The sequence below is a fragment of the Idiotropiscis lumnitzeri genome, chromosome 1 (assembly GCF_059441095.1).
Source record: "Idiotropiscis lumnitzeri isolate Australia: NSW breed Sydney's pygmy pipehorse chromosome 1, RoL_Ilum_1.0, whole genome shotgun sequence".
Classification (NCBI taxonomy): domain Eukaryota; kingdom Metazoa; phylum Chordata; class Actinopteri; order Syngnathiformes; family Syngnathidae; genus Idiotropiscis; species Idiotropiscis lumnitzeri.
This window is the reverse complement of record NC_142391.1, coordinates 29,444,085-29,458,218: the sequence shown is the minus strand read 5'-3', so window position 1 is coordinate 29,458,218 and position 14,134 is coordinate 29,444,085. Positions and strand designations below refer to the sequence as shown.

The 14,134-nt window shown below is 42.0% G+C and overlaps 1 protein-coding gene across 5 annotated transcripts in view; it reads right to left on the bottom strand.

Annotated features, from left to right (window-relative positions):
- sema6a (sema domain, transmembrane domain (TM), and cytoplasmic domain, (semaphorin) 6A) overlaps window positions 1-14,134 on the bottom strand; it is a 129,033-nt gene that overhangs the window by 11,937 nt on the left and 102,962 nt on the right. For 3 of the 5 annotated variants that reach the window (XM_088294270.1, XM_088294260.1, XM_088294253.1), the window contains 4 exons: window positions 11,498-11,556; window positions 9,954-9,974; window positions 9,726-9,746; window positions 5,777-5,956 (listed from right to left, as the gene is read on the bottom strand). In XM_088294270.1, coding sequence (XP_088150396.1) covers window positions 5,777-5,956; window positions 9,726-9,746; window positions 9,954-9,974; window positions 11,498-11,556 — 281 coding nt within the window. The remainder of the gene's footprint in view (window positions 1-5,776; window positions 5,957-9,725; window positions 9,747-9,953; window positions 9,975-11,497; window positions 11,557-14,134) is intronic. The other 2 variants (XM_088294278.1, XM_088294287.1) reach the window with 2 other exon arrangements.

Here is a 14,134-nt window from a genome sequence, read left to right as displayed (position 1 = left end):
TGAGGACATTCAATAATAATAAAAAAAACCTATGACGCTGATTTGGATACGGCGCAAGATAATTCTGAGAAAGGCATTTTTTTCTTTTCCTTCTAAATGTTACGAGACAAAGATGTCAAATTATCATCAATATATTTATTCCTAAAATCAACTTAAAAGTAGAACCACTGCGTTTTAACCTCTCCAAATACGCTCTACTTCATCTGTTGTTGAAATATACTTGACCAACATGCATGTCCCTCCAAAACTGATGAGAATATCAAAGCTCTTATTTGGAAAAACAATCTGTTGTTTGCTGAGGGTTAAAGCAAGCACGGTGCATCATAAGAAGGCCTGACAGCATTCGGGCTCATCAGTGGCTTCTAACCTTCAAGATTGACATCCGCAGCAGCCATGTCAAAATGTTCTCTCGGCCGGCTTGGGCATAAGTGAAATAAATAAGACGTCACGTCTCAATGTGAGCAAGGTCATTCTCTCGCCAAGAGCTGCGTTTAATGTCAAGTCGTGATGTTTTAATAAATGACCGTAATGGTGGTCTAAAGGCTGAGTAGTATTAGTAATATGCTCTGTGTACAACATATGTCCCGAAATCAAGACCGGAGATGTATTCAAATGATTTGATGCTGACTTGTGTAGAGCAATAAAACATTTTCTGGAAATGAAAGGAGCTATTAAAAAAAAAATCAGCTAACAATTACCATTTCTCAATCAAGTCAACCAGTCGAACATCAAAAAAATGTCGATAATGTTTAAATATCAGAATCACATCATATCATTGCTAACGAATCAAATGGGATTGTGCAGTTTTCTAGTCAAAGATGCATTTTGTACATTCCGGAATTTCTCACGGCACAGTGAAGTGGCAGTTGCTATAGGGGAGATATTGTGGTTCAAACCAGAACGCGGAGGATGGAGACAACCGTTGTGTGTTCCACCAGGCATAATTAATCATTTCCGACAGAGTTCGATTCCTGCAGCAGCAATCCGACCCAAATCCAGTAAAAAAAAAAAACGCCTCAGTAAAATCGTAGAAAACACTTCGAATAATCCTCATCCCAGTTCGGAACCTTCAAATTGCAGTCAATGAGACCGATTTTTTTCCGAGCGCAAGTCTAGCACAAAGCGCAGTCGAACTGTGCGCATGGGTGGAGTTTTCTTTCTTTTGCTATTTTACTGGACTTTGCGTCAGTAGAATTGGACGTAATAGAACGTTTCGAGTCGACTTTTCCAGCAAATCCTCACACTCTCCCTCATTTGCATCAAAATCATATCATAAAGTTCTATATTATTCTATTATATTCATATTGTATAATATATAATATAGAATACAGTTTACTGTTATTTAAAACAATCACACTTTGTTGCTATTTTATAACGCTTAAAGGAATCGATATTTCAACACAATCAGTGCAGCAAGAGAAAATATACCATTACTAACGGGCATATCTGTATCGTATCTGTAAATGCAACTGTTTCTATTGGCTTTATTATTACGCTTGTTATTGTTGCTCTCTTTCTTATTCGTGCTATTATTATCATTCTCACTCACTCTTATTGAACATTTCTTCGATTAATGCATTCTTGTCACAACTTACTCTAGCAAAGAAATCATGGACAACAATGCCTTTCCAAACGTCTCGCTACCTTTACAGACCTCAATTTCCTCTTTTCGCTTCTCATTTGATGATTTTCTTTTGCTGTCTTTTTCTTTTACCTGCATCATTCTCCTTCTTGTTTAATCAATCCTTATCATGCATGTTGCTTTCCCCGCACCCTCTTATTTCCCATGTCTCCTGCCCCTGTGGTCTAGCTGCCTCCCTCTTTCTCCCTCGTCCGTCTCCCGTGGATAGCTGCTGTAATGAAGCCATAAATTGGAGCAACACAGCGGCGGCTACAGGTCGGGCTGGCGAAGGTGGACGAGGAGGGGGAGGAGGCTGACAGGAAGAGAGACGGCAGAAAAGGGAAGCGAGCCAAAGGGGGGGGGATTCATTTTGACAAGAGAAGAGATATGAGTCTTGTTGGAGAGGAGACAGTCTACGAGGGGAGGAGCAGGAATGAATGAGGAGGAGGGTGGGATTTTGGGTGGTGGTGGTGATGGTGGTTGGGGGGGGGGGTATCCATAAATTGGTTAAGGAATCACTTATAAAAAGGTACAGCCTTGGAACATGCCATCCCAGTTGGATGTCGGGAGGGGTCACAGTGGCAGGAGATGGCGAGATGTTCAGAGCAGATGGGCGTGGTTTGAGGCAAGAGGGTCATCGGGGCTTGTTGCGACAGACAGACAGACAAAGTGCAAATGTACTGTGAAAAAAAAAGCCACCTAGTGGGCGACTCAACTGAGGCCGCTGATAAAGACGCCGCTAGCTCGTTAATACTCCTCACTTTGCAGCGCCTGTTTAATTACTGAGGCGGCTTCAGCCTAATAATAATATTCATTAGGAGATAAGATCCTGCAACGTCTCAGCTGCAAATGGGAAAAGGAGTTGGGGGGGATTCATTTCTTTTAAAGCTCCAAATGATCTTGAGAACGGCCCCTGATAGGAACTGATACATTTGACTCGAAAACTTTTTTTTAACCATTTAGAGTATTATATGCCATAACATTAGGGACACGGTTCATCCAGCCATCCTTTTTCTACAGCGTTTATCCTCATTTGGGTGGCGGGTAATCTGGAGCCTATCACTGCCTGACTTGGAGGTGGGGTCGCCAGCCAATCACAGGGCACAGACAGACAAACAGTAATTGACATTAAGAAGTGTAAATAATTTAGCGTCTTCAACGAACTTAACATGCGTGTTTTTGGAATGTGGGGAGAAGCCGCAGTCCATGAAGAAAACCATTGGAAGCACAAAGAGAATTGAAGCCGGAACCTGACACAAACAATATTAGTTAGTTGTAAATCCTAAGTTGCAGTCTTTTCCACATTGATATTTAAAGTCGAGTAATCTTAACAGAGCCGATATTCAAACGCTGAATGTGCTGCTCTTGCACAGTGTAATGAGATTCATTACAAGACACGCACACCTCTGCAAATTACCGCCACAATAATAAACATGCTATCGCTAGAAAGTTTATTGATCCAGAAGGAAACCGTGGTGCATCTATTAGCATCTTTTAAAATGAATGTAGCATATTGCGGTATTATTGAGATTGGGTGGACGAGATGAACTCACGAGTGATTGACTAGCACATTCCCTCACGGTTCTGAGGTTGGGGATAGAATTCAGGCTGGGAATTTTCATTATCTCCGGCTTGTTTTAAATGGTCAGTCTGAGTGAATGTGCGCGCGAATGGTTGTTTGTCCATATTTGCCCTGCGATAGGCTCATGAACCAATCCTGGGTGTACCTCGTTCCAGCTCATTCGTGACCCTAATCAGGGCAAGCGCCATAGGAAATGGATAGATGACTTAATGATTTCAAAATACTCAGACTTGGCTTATTATTTTTCTGATTGGCTGGAATAATATAGTGGCTCGTTTTCGCCTGCAGCAGCCTGGTTGATGTCTCTTTTTTTCAAGCACATTAAAAAGTTTTTGGAGATTTGGCTGAAGTTTTTCACAGTACAGCTGTTTGCTGAAGGGCAACAGGAAAGGAGAGAAGACAGGATGGGCAGGGCGGGAAATGAACGCTGTTGACTGCGGTGCTCCATTTGCCATGCTGAGACGCGTTAAGCTGCACTGAGGCAAAACTGTGCGTAATACCATCAAAGCTGGAAAAAGTCAAATACGTATAAATAGCGGAAAAACTAACAGCAACAAAAGATGTGACTGGAAGCCATGCAAACATATCCAGTATTGCTCACAGAGAGGCAACTCAAACAAAGATCACTGAGGCTGAGAAAGAAAATATTCAAGAGCTGGAATAAAACAGAGCAAAAAAAAAAAAAAGTGCCATATCAAATGAGAATAGAAAAATGAATCATACAAAACACACAACAGCAGGAAGCTTGTTTGGAAAGGTGAGGCCTGGGTGTTGTTACCTGAGAATGCTTGACTGGAGCATTTCTTTATACCCCACCAAACCCAAAAAGTTAGAAGCTATTTTTCCCAACTGCTGAACTCATTCACTGCCATCGACGACTATCGAAGCCAAAGATTCATTTGAACTCGGTTGGCAGTGAAGGAGTTAATGTGTGTGCGCGTCTTAAAGGCAAAGCTCCAGTGATACACCTGCTCAGGGAACAACAACGTGATGCTGGCTGAATGCATGCTGTCTGAGGTCGGCTCACTGCTTCCAGCTGACATCCTGCAACATTTCTGCTCCAGTAATTAATGTTCATGTCGGATGATACTCATAGCTTTTATTTTTTGTCACTGAATAACCTGCTGGTGCTTGGAAGGACAAATATTATTCATCTTGTGTTCCTACAAGTATATCTTACATCACATTCATTATGAATGGCGGCCTATAGGTAGGCGCAATTATCATTTGCTTCTATCCACACACCTGTAGCCTTAAGATTCAGATTTATGATTATTATCCAGCCGTGCAATTTCTCTGTCGCTTATCCTCATTATGTTCTTGAGTGAGCTGCTGCCGCCTATCCCAGCTGATTTTGCGAAAGATGAGTGTTATACCTTGGACTAGTCGCCAATAACAGAAAGATTTGAAATGATATGGCCAATCACACTCACTTTCACACCTAAGGCCAATTCAGAGTCTTCAATTAAGCTCCCTTGCATGGTTTTGTCACGTAAGAGCATATAATGTCATTCAATGAAACCAGGTTATTTAAATCCTTGTTATTGTTTTTATATTGTTGTTGTATTTTTCTTTCTCTGCTAAGAACGAGAGGCATAATATTTTGGGATTTTTAATTATAGTTAGTTTTCATTTTAATTACTTTTTAGAGCAGGTTTGTTAGTTTTTACTAGTTTTTCACATTTTGAAAACCTTCGTTTAGGTTTTGATTTGATTAGTTTTAGTATTAGCTTTATTTAAATTTTTGTAAATATACGCGTTTTTTGTTGAGCAAGATAAAAAAAAAAGATCACTAAGTATGTGTAAAATAGTAAAGTAAATTACAATTCCCAAACAACTGTTCGACCTACCTTCCGTACGGCTCAATAGTGACACCAAAATAAATACTGTACATTCAAAACAAACCCCGAAGGGATATTTCGTCAAGGAAATCAGCTGACAAAGACGAGTTTCCTTATAATTGTAGTTATAGTTAGTTTTGTAAGCGGAAAATGTCATCTCACTTGTTTTTTTTTTTAAAGCAGTCATTGATAATTCGTTTTGTAAACTATACAAACGTTACTAGTGACACGCAGCTCAACCTCACTGGGGCATCTCCGTTTCCTCATTCTCAACCATCGAGCGAGCCGTCCTTGAGGTGACGCAGGCGGTTGTTAAGGTGGGTGGAAAGGGCGTTCAATGTCATGTCACGAAAAGACACGGATGACGCTCCAGCCATCTTGTGCAGGAAATAAACACATCGGCGGCGTAATGGCCTGGATATTACATCTCTTGTGGGACACACAAGAGTCTGGGGGCTATAAATCTGATCCTATAGGGCGTCCATGTGACTTGTGTCTTGTGTGTGTGCATCCTAATGAGCGCTGAATGTGTGTTTGACTTGTGTGTGTGTGTTGTTTTGTTTTTTTTAAGGGTGAAGTAATTTGTCAGCTGGAGAGAAAGCGATCTGTACACCTCGTCAGCTGGAAGCAGCCACGCAGCCGTAAATCTCAATTACACGAGCCCCGGCCCCCCCCCCCCCCCTGCCACAGGTGACAGCGGACCAAGTGCATCTGTTACGTTCCAAGGCTTACCATCGGCTTCGGGCTGAGTCTGAGAGGGTACGGCCATGTAGGGCTCCTCCCCCGTGTCTGAGCTCATGGTGGGGTCCTTGCGCTCCACCATGCGGCCCCGCCCCAGTGGGCCCTCGGCGGCCTCGGGTAGGGCCGGTGTGGGGAGTGAGATGGTGTGGTGGTGATGGCGGTGACGGCGTCCTGCCGGACACAACACAGGTTAACAAGGTGTCCGCTTTGTTGAGGGAGGCCTCGGTTCACGAACGCTATTCCCAAAAAGGTCCGGAAAGTTAGCTGTCGGTGAAATTTTAGGGTAGAACTAAAAGGCACGAGAGCACGGGTCACCAACATGGTGCTCATGAGCAAGGAGTACGTGAGTAGCCCACGGACGCGTTCTCAATGTAGTTCACCAGTAATGGCACAATTGTGATTTCCAAGGAATATTGTCATGGTGATCATTTGAAAATGTGAACACTGGGAGAAATAAAATGTTGCATATCGATATGAATCGGTTTCGTAATTATTATAACGTATTTACGTGGTCTGTGTCTTCACACAAATGAATATCAAATATTGGTAATATTAAAATAATAATAACTAAGGCCAGAGTGACAATTAATAATTGACTTATAATTGCCGATAGATCTCAAGAGATGATGACAAAGCACTACTTTTGTCCAAAGTAAACTCCTTCAACACTTCAACACATTTCCATGGCACCAAGACGCCACAAAATGGTGCACAAAAACATTGAAAAGGTGGTTAAGTAAAAAAATAAATAAAAAATTTTAAAAAAAACCTCAACCACTAAATACAATACATTTCCGAGGACGTTTCTGTGACTTTTCCAATATCTCGGTCTCTGTTGCAGCCTGCTGGTGACACTCAATCTTAACTCAGTGGCCACTTCCGTCTGGGAATGTTAGCGAAGGACACATTCACCTTGTCAAGGTTATCATTCATTTCAGGTTCATATTAAAAATTTCACCCGAAAGCCGAGTATCCTGAACCTTTCGTGAGTACTGCACCCACCCATCCTAAAAGCACACAAGGACAGCTGCTTGCCTACAAGAGGCAACAAAGTGATTCCCCCCGGAGACCCCGTGAGCAACTCATTAGTAAATGTGTCTGTCCACATTGTCATGTCCTTCTCGTCTCTTCCTTCCTCCTCCTCCCAACTAGACACGTCAAAGCTCCACTGGGCCTGCCAGAGTATAATCACATCTCTCCAGCATCACCAGAGGCTTCACACCTTTCATAGGAAACATGACGACATGCTGACTTTCCTTCTTTGCCACGTTCCTGTCAAGCAACTTTTTTACAAAACATGGAGAAGGGCTTCTAACTCTGTCAATGCACTCAATGTACATGACTTCTTTTTCAATATCAGGTTCTGTCAACTAACGTCTCACTTTGGAGTTCATTTGGAGATTGTTTGGTTTAATTCCCTTCCGTCTCACTGCTTCACTCAAATCCGTTTGTTGATTTTACCATTCCTGCCTTTTCCTGCATTCAACAGTGAATAATGCCTGAATATTCATGTTAAATTCTGCTTTGTTGTGCTGAGCCAAATTTGGATTGTTTGGCCTTGACTATGCTATGCGCTCCACTTGATGCCATTCTAGTTTGTTTGTTTGTTTGTGAGCAGAATATTACAAAAACTACTAATTACTAATTCCACAAGACTTTAAGGGGCAAGGAACATGAGCCGAGGCAATTAAATTAGATAGACACGTCAAAAAATGTATGTATGAACAGGAAGTTGGGATCAATGAAAGTGTGTGTACAGATTTATTTTCTTCCATTTGATATTTTGTTAGTGAAGAACAATAAAATGAAGGTTAGGACGGGCAACTTATGGTTGTTTTTGATCAATTAATTCACAAAATCTCATCAGGTGGGAACATATTGCGTAAAATACTTTTTGAGCAATGATTAGGCCTTGGTGGATTTCTACAATCCAGAAATGATGATTTGAGATTATTTGGCCACATGTAAGGCGTACCTGACAGTTTATTCGATTCCCAAGAACAAATATGTATCACAAACGTGAGCTTTCTGCTGTTAACTTTCAACGCAATCTAATCACGTTAGCATGTAACGTGTCCTCTTAAGCCGTCCTCTTCAATTTGAGAGCGACCTCACATCGCCCTAATAGAATGAAGCCTTTGTGGGGCTCAGCTCTCTGATTTTTACCACGGAGGTGACATCGAGGGGTGGGTGGGATGATACTGAAGCTGCTAGTAAACTAGCACCCACCCTCTCGACACCAGCCAGAGCCTCCTCTTCTTCTCCCTCCGTGTGGCGTAGCAATCATTAAAATGATTTATTTAACTATTGGCCCAAGGCTGAGAGATTAGTGTGACAGGCCTGTTTTATAATTCATTCCCTCACCGCCAGGGGAAGTGCAATTCAGGCAGATGACACACATACAGAGAGAGCGAGAGAGCGAGCCTGAGAGCTTTCGGCAGATCGGGGTGGGGAGAGCCGTAAACTGCCGAAGGATGCGCACCCTCTCTCTTTTTCACTCGCTACAGATTAAAAGTGAGGCGACTATGCCGAGTCTGGAGTGAAGACGGCAAGAGTGGAGACGAGGCATTTATTTATCTTCAACGCCATTTAAGCTCCCGCACAGTCATTGAGAGAAGCGGGTTGCGTGTTTGTGTGCTGTAAAGTGTGTGTTTAGGCGTGGAGGCATGTGTCTATGGGCATCGATTTATGTTCCATGACCCTGGACGGCCAGCAACAGGGGAGATCACAGTGAGGGGGGGGGGGGAACAGCCACACAATGGGGTGCTAGATGAGCGAGGCCTGCAAGGACTTCAGTGTGTGTTCTTGTCATTGGTTTGAATGGATCTGACTGTTTTAACAAGCTGCGAGGTGTGAGTGTGAGAGATAGCCACGGATCAGGTTCGATATTTTGACCATTCACACAATTGTGTGGTTGAATCAAATAATAAAAAAAATATGGCCTTTAAATCTCATGAACACTCACAGTTTGAAAGCAATTACATCACAGAAGATTGTATTATTGTTTTTGTTGAGTCTGACTTTATTTTACACGTCACAGTTGAGAATGTTGAGTTAATATTAAGTAGGAAAAGGTTTTATTGCATCCATCTATTACTGCTAACTGTGGCTGACTTATTTTTACAAAGTTAAGAATGTTAATATGTGACTTAAAACGTTGCCTTGTGCTCTTAAAAAAAGGGTCATGATGGCAACAGTTGATAAAAATAGCATTGTGCACAATAAAAAATGGCGTAAATTTGGGACTTAATGTAGACAAGATCATCATTACTATAGTATATGTGAGATTATTGTATAGCGGTACAGCATGAGATTTGATGGTTGTACTTGTTTAGGTGCAGTATTACATGGTGCAACATGTTTGATAGAATGCGACCCTTGTGAGGAGAATTGGATCAGATAAGGTTTGGATGGATGATTGATAGAACACATAAACATGTCTCATCATAATATAGTGGTTGGTGTACATACGTATACTGGAATAAATGCACTCCCTTCAAAATAGGGCATGGCTGGTAACAGCTTACATTCAATTTGTTGGAGAAGCACACTTTTTCTTTTTTTGCATGTCAGTTTGATTAGTTTAATTTTTAATTTAATCAGCGCTAATCCAAGCAGTCTTTCCTCTCTGTTGACGCCTGTTGTGTTCCTCAAGCGCGGCGGCATTTGTTAACCATCAAGGCCTTTAACCACCAACAACCAGATCCATCCAATTAGTGCGGCAAAGGTCAGAGCTAATCGATGCAATTGTAGAGGGGATAGAGGGGAGAGGCAGCGGGTGTTGACAAAAGAGGATGACAGGGTCCAAAAGGCCTAATAACATCAGAATGACGATTAAAGATGTTTCCTATTTCTAATTCCTTGAACGGGGCCAAAGGAGGAGGGCTGCCACAAGTTGAGGGGGGGGGGGTGGACCGGCAATGATTGAGTGTTTCATTACCTTTATAACTGGAAGGAACGTCTATCAAAAAGAAGGAATGACATAAATTCAGTTAAACACGCGGTCGTTAATAACCCGTCTTTACAGGTGGGAGGAGTTTTCATTTCCTTGAGAGGGAAGAATTCATCGAGAAGATGAAGAGGTGTGGCCGGACTGAAACAGTGCACGAGATAAAATGTTGCTGCCGTTCATTTGATTGCCTTTTTACGGTAAACGCGGGATACTTACCATTCAGTGCCACGAAGGTATCTGAAAGTAGAAGCAAAGATAAAAGAAAAAGGGTGTCATCGCCCGATGCAAAGACACTTTCACATTCACTACACAAACAACACTTTTAAACGTAGAGAACGGACAGAATTAAAGGACAAAAAGCAGAAATTCAATTTCAACTGAATTGGAATTGTTTTATTGTTAATTGTATGAAATCGACCATGTATATAGAGTGAACCTTGAAAGATTCATACCCTGTCCACATTTTGAAAGTTTTTCAACAAACTGAAATACTCCTTCTTTCTAATTTTATTGAAAATTGATTATTTCTTTGTTATACACCGTCTTCACAGAGGATAAAAAAGGTGAGTATTGTAACATTGTCTGTCTACATGTGTTGCTTCACTTTTAGTACTCCAAAATCCATTGCTTAGAGCGTAACATCGATGCTATTCATAAGCCCATAATTTGCGCTTTGCACAGATTGTCAATATCAAGTTAAACTGATTTTTAGAAGTTAAAGCTATGTGGCTGTTTGAAATACAAATGAATTGTAATTGTTTCGTTTGACAGTTAACTTAAAATGGAAATGGCAATTCTCTTTGTTGAAGAATTGTTCACTATTTGCCTAACTGCTGCTTGTTGCGATTTGAGTTGAGTTGAAAAAAACTTGTATCATGAAAAACCCGTTAGTCGGATCACTCATATCTCAAGACACCACTATAATATAATTTTCTTCCCGGATTTGCAGGGTAAAATCAGCGAATACGTAATTATGGGTCCTCGCTCACAGAAGGACTACTGACTGTTCAAAAAACAAGCCCTGAACTTAACCACTTTAAAATAACAGCAAAGTAAGATTTTTTTTTTTTTTTGCCATCATGTCCACCATGTTTGTGGAGTGTTTTGTGGTGAGACATTATTTTAGTCATGTGTGCTGTGGCTAACAAGCTTGCCCATGTCCAGTGAGGCTCGTGTTATTGGAAAACTATCCCGCTATGAACCTAATATAGTAATTTACTTTTGGGCGAATTCCTACTGAAGTCTAATGAGAACACATTGGACCGCAATAGCAAGTGTATCATGGCTGACAATTCAAACTAATCTGCAAAGGAAAGTGTCGAGTATACAATGTACGATTCTTCCCCTCTTGTACGACGATATTTGAGGCTGGCTAATTGGGATGAGAGCTCTGTGCCCTGTTTTTGTGTGCAAACACAAGCAAAATCATTTTTTTTCCCGAGTGTGGCACTGAATGTTTGTGTGACGGCGTGCAAGAAGGAAGACAGTCTTTGCGCCACAGGGCACAGAACTCGACTGACCGAGGGGAGGAAAGATTGGGGGGGTACGAGAGCGAATGGGGCAGATGGATGGAAGATGCTGAAAGAGAGGATTGTGAGGGCGGAACAGATGGGGGGAGGGAAAAAGGTGACGGCAGCGAAGACGGAGGATAGAGGGTGAGTTAGCATACAGTGCGTGTGTGTGTGTGTGTGTATTATGGGATGGCTATGATAGTGAAAAAGGAAAGATATGAGAGAGCGAAAAAAAAAGGGCCTGCTTACTTTGGCAGTCTCCCAGGCCATCTGTGTTACCATGCTCCACGTCCTGCTCAAAGGCGGATCTGCAGGGAACAGAGACATCATGGTCAGCAGTTGGAAGCGGGCCAAGAGCCGGTGCGAACCGAGTCACATCGTATTGGGAAAACAACAACAAAAGCATTCCTCCAACGCGGCGGATTTCGAAGAATCCTTCGGCAGAGCCTGCAGGAGGCCTTTAACTGGAACGCCATCAAAGAACACCTTGCAGGCACCCTGAAGGTGTCAAGACAAGGGTTATGACGAAGGAAGCATGTAGGCTAAAAAAATAAAATTACAAGGGAAGGGCGGGGGGGGGACAATACCTAAATCTCTATAACATCAATTGTGCGAATTTATTTGCATGGAGAAGAAGGAGGAGATTACTAAGAAGGAGAAAAAGACCATAATAAGGTTAGCGGGTTTGAAAAGTAAATTAGTCAGCTAATGAGGATTAAATAAACCTCTGCAGTTTGCATCTCTCCTGAGGTGGCGTCAGGCACGATCACTTTTTTTAGGGGGTTTGGGGGTGGCAGAATAGGGTCGCTGGCCGACAATTTTTATGAATAAGGCCGGAGGTTTGAGGATGGAACGGTACAGAAATCGCGGACGGATGGCGGGGGACTGACTGACAAAAAAGAGTCAAGGGATATAATCGATGAAATAGCTTAAAGTGCATCAAAGGGCACTCTTTTATCCAATCCGAAAGCATTTGGAAAATATAAATGGTGGAAAAATATTTAGCCACACTTATGTACATAGTTTATTTACATATTTTCAGCAACTAAATTCAAACGAGAAGCAATGAGACACAAACTTCTGAATTCATTTTACAGCTACTCTAAACCACTGAAGTGAACCAAATTCAAAATCTTTAAAAAGAAACACGCTTAAATATTTAAAACCTTAATCAAATCCTAAACGTCAATTTCGCTTCCAATATGCCGATTCACTCGATATCAGCTACTTCCTCAAGTAATGTTCCACCAGGTGACATTTACTTCTCCCAAAGATATGTTCTGTTAAGATATGTCTACTTTTACCCAAGTATAGCTTTCATCTACTTTACTTTCGCTTCTACATCTACAATGTGTCCAGATATGAGTCCCAATCACATGGGCCAAGTGCAGTGCGCTGAGGTGTAGCCGAGCCCTGAGAGCCATCGAATGACACCGAAGGGGTAAAGGAAAGGGGGTGGGGGTGGGCGGTGGATTGAGGTTTTTGGAGATGCTATTTTCTGCTACAATCTGCACAGAGACCTGTTTTCAGCCTGAAAGACCACCAAGCAGGCAGTAGATCTGTGAAACAGAGCGGACCAACTGTCAAGCAGGATCACAGTCACGCATGACAGCTTCTCACAATCCTCCTCCCGCCTCTCATCATCCTCACCCGCCCCTGCTTACAATTACTGCATGAAGATCCGCCTGCCGCCCCCCCAATCCCACAACCAACCCAGTCCCATCTGAGAAAATGTGAAAAGCTTACAAGTAAAAGTACGAGAAGGTTCACGGAGGAAAACAAACAGATCGTCACCATAACTGTCAATTGGTGGAAATTGCTATTCACACTTTCAAACCACAACGATAATTCAGTCAACAGCGGCATTTCTCATCTTGAGAGCCTTGCCAGCACTTTTAAGCGCCAGATTTCCTCACAGTTGCTGTAAACCCTGACCCCAACTCAGCATAAGTGCCAAACAGTGTTTTCTGAAGGGCTTTTATTGGATGGGAGAGCTGGATGTACACAGAAAGGCAAAAAGAAAAACACATTTGTGAGGACACTTGTTGCTAGGCAGAATTCACTGCATGCATTCATTAGATCACTGTGCCCCCCCAAAAAAACAATAACAAAAAAAACAACAAAAAAACAAGTATGTCTCAGGTTTTTTTTTAAGCTGAATAAAAAAGTAATTCCATTTGATTGTATTTTTGGCTAAATAGTTGAGAGTTGTAGATGCATAGATGCTTAGAAATGGTCAGGGGTATTGAATGCAAATTTGACTAAAAAAAAAAAAATCACTAAAATATAGTCTATCACATATTCCATCATGCAAGGGTTTACTTGGACAGGTCAACTTCAATGACATGTTATGAATGAAAAAAAAAAAAAACCTTGCAGAGCCACTTGTTACTATGCAGAATTTGGCGGGCCGTAACACTTACTTTGCTGTTTCCTCAGCGACTTGGGGCGGAAAAAGTTTGCTGTCGAACACAGCAATGAAATGAGGCACTTGGGGGGAACACAGTCAACCCAGACTTACACAAAATAACTCCCCAAATTTTAGACCGTAATGACTACTCATTCAGAAATTAAATGATATTTTTTACACAATCATCTACTACTCAACGACCTGAATTGTCCCTAACCCAAAACAGTGGAATCAGAAACCCCACTCGAATTTCAGAGACAGCATGGATAGCGTGACACGTTTCCATCTGAATGAACATTGAGCCTCAGCATATATCGGTGACGCATCGCTCATGAGCTATCCATTTGTCCCATAGAAGCTGCGTCATGGCAACAGCAGAAGAGCGAGCTAGAGTTTGACACCGCAGACAGTTCAGCGGAGGGTTAAGATCATGCATATTTAAATCCAATGTGCACTGTACATTAGAGGAGGCAGCC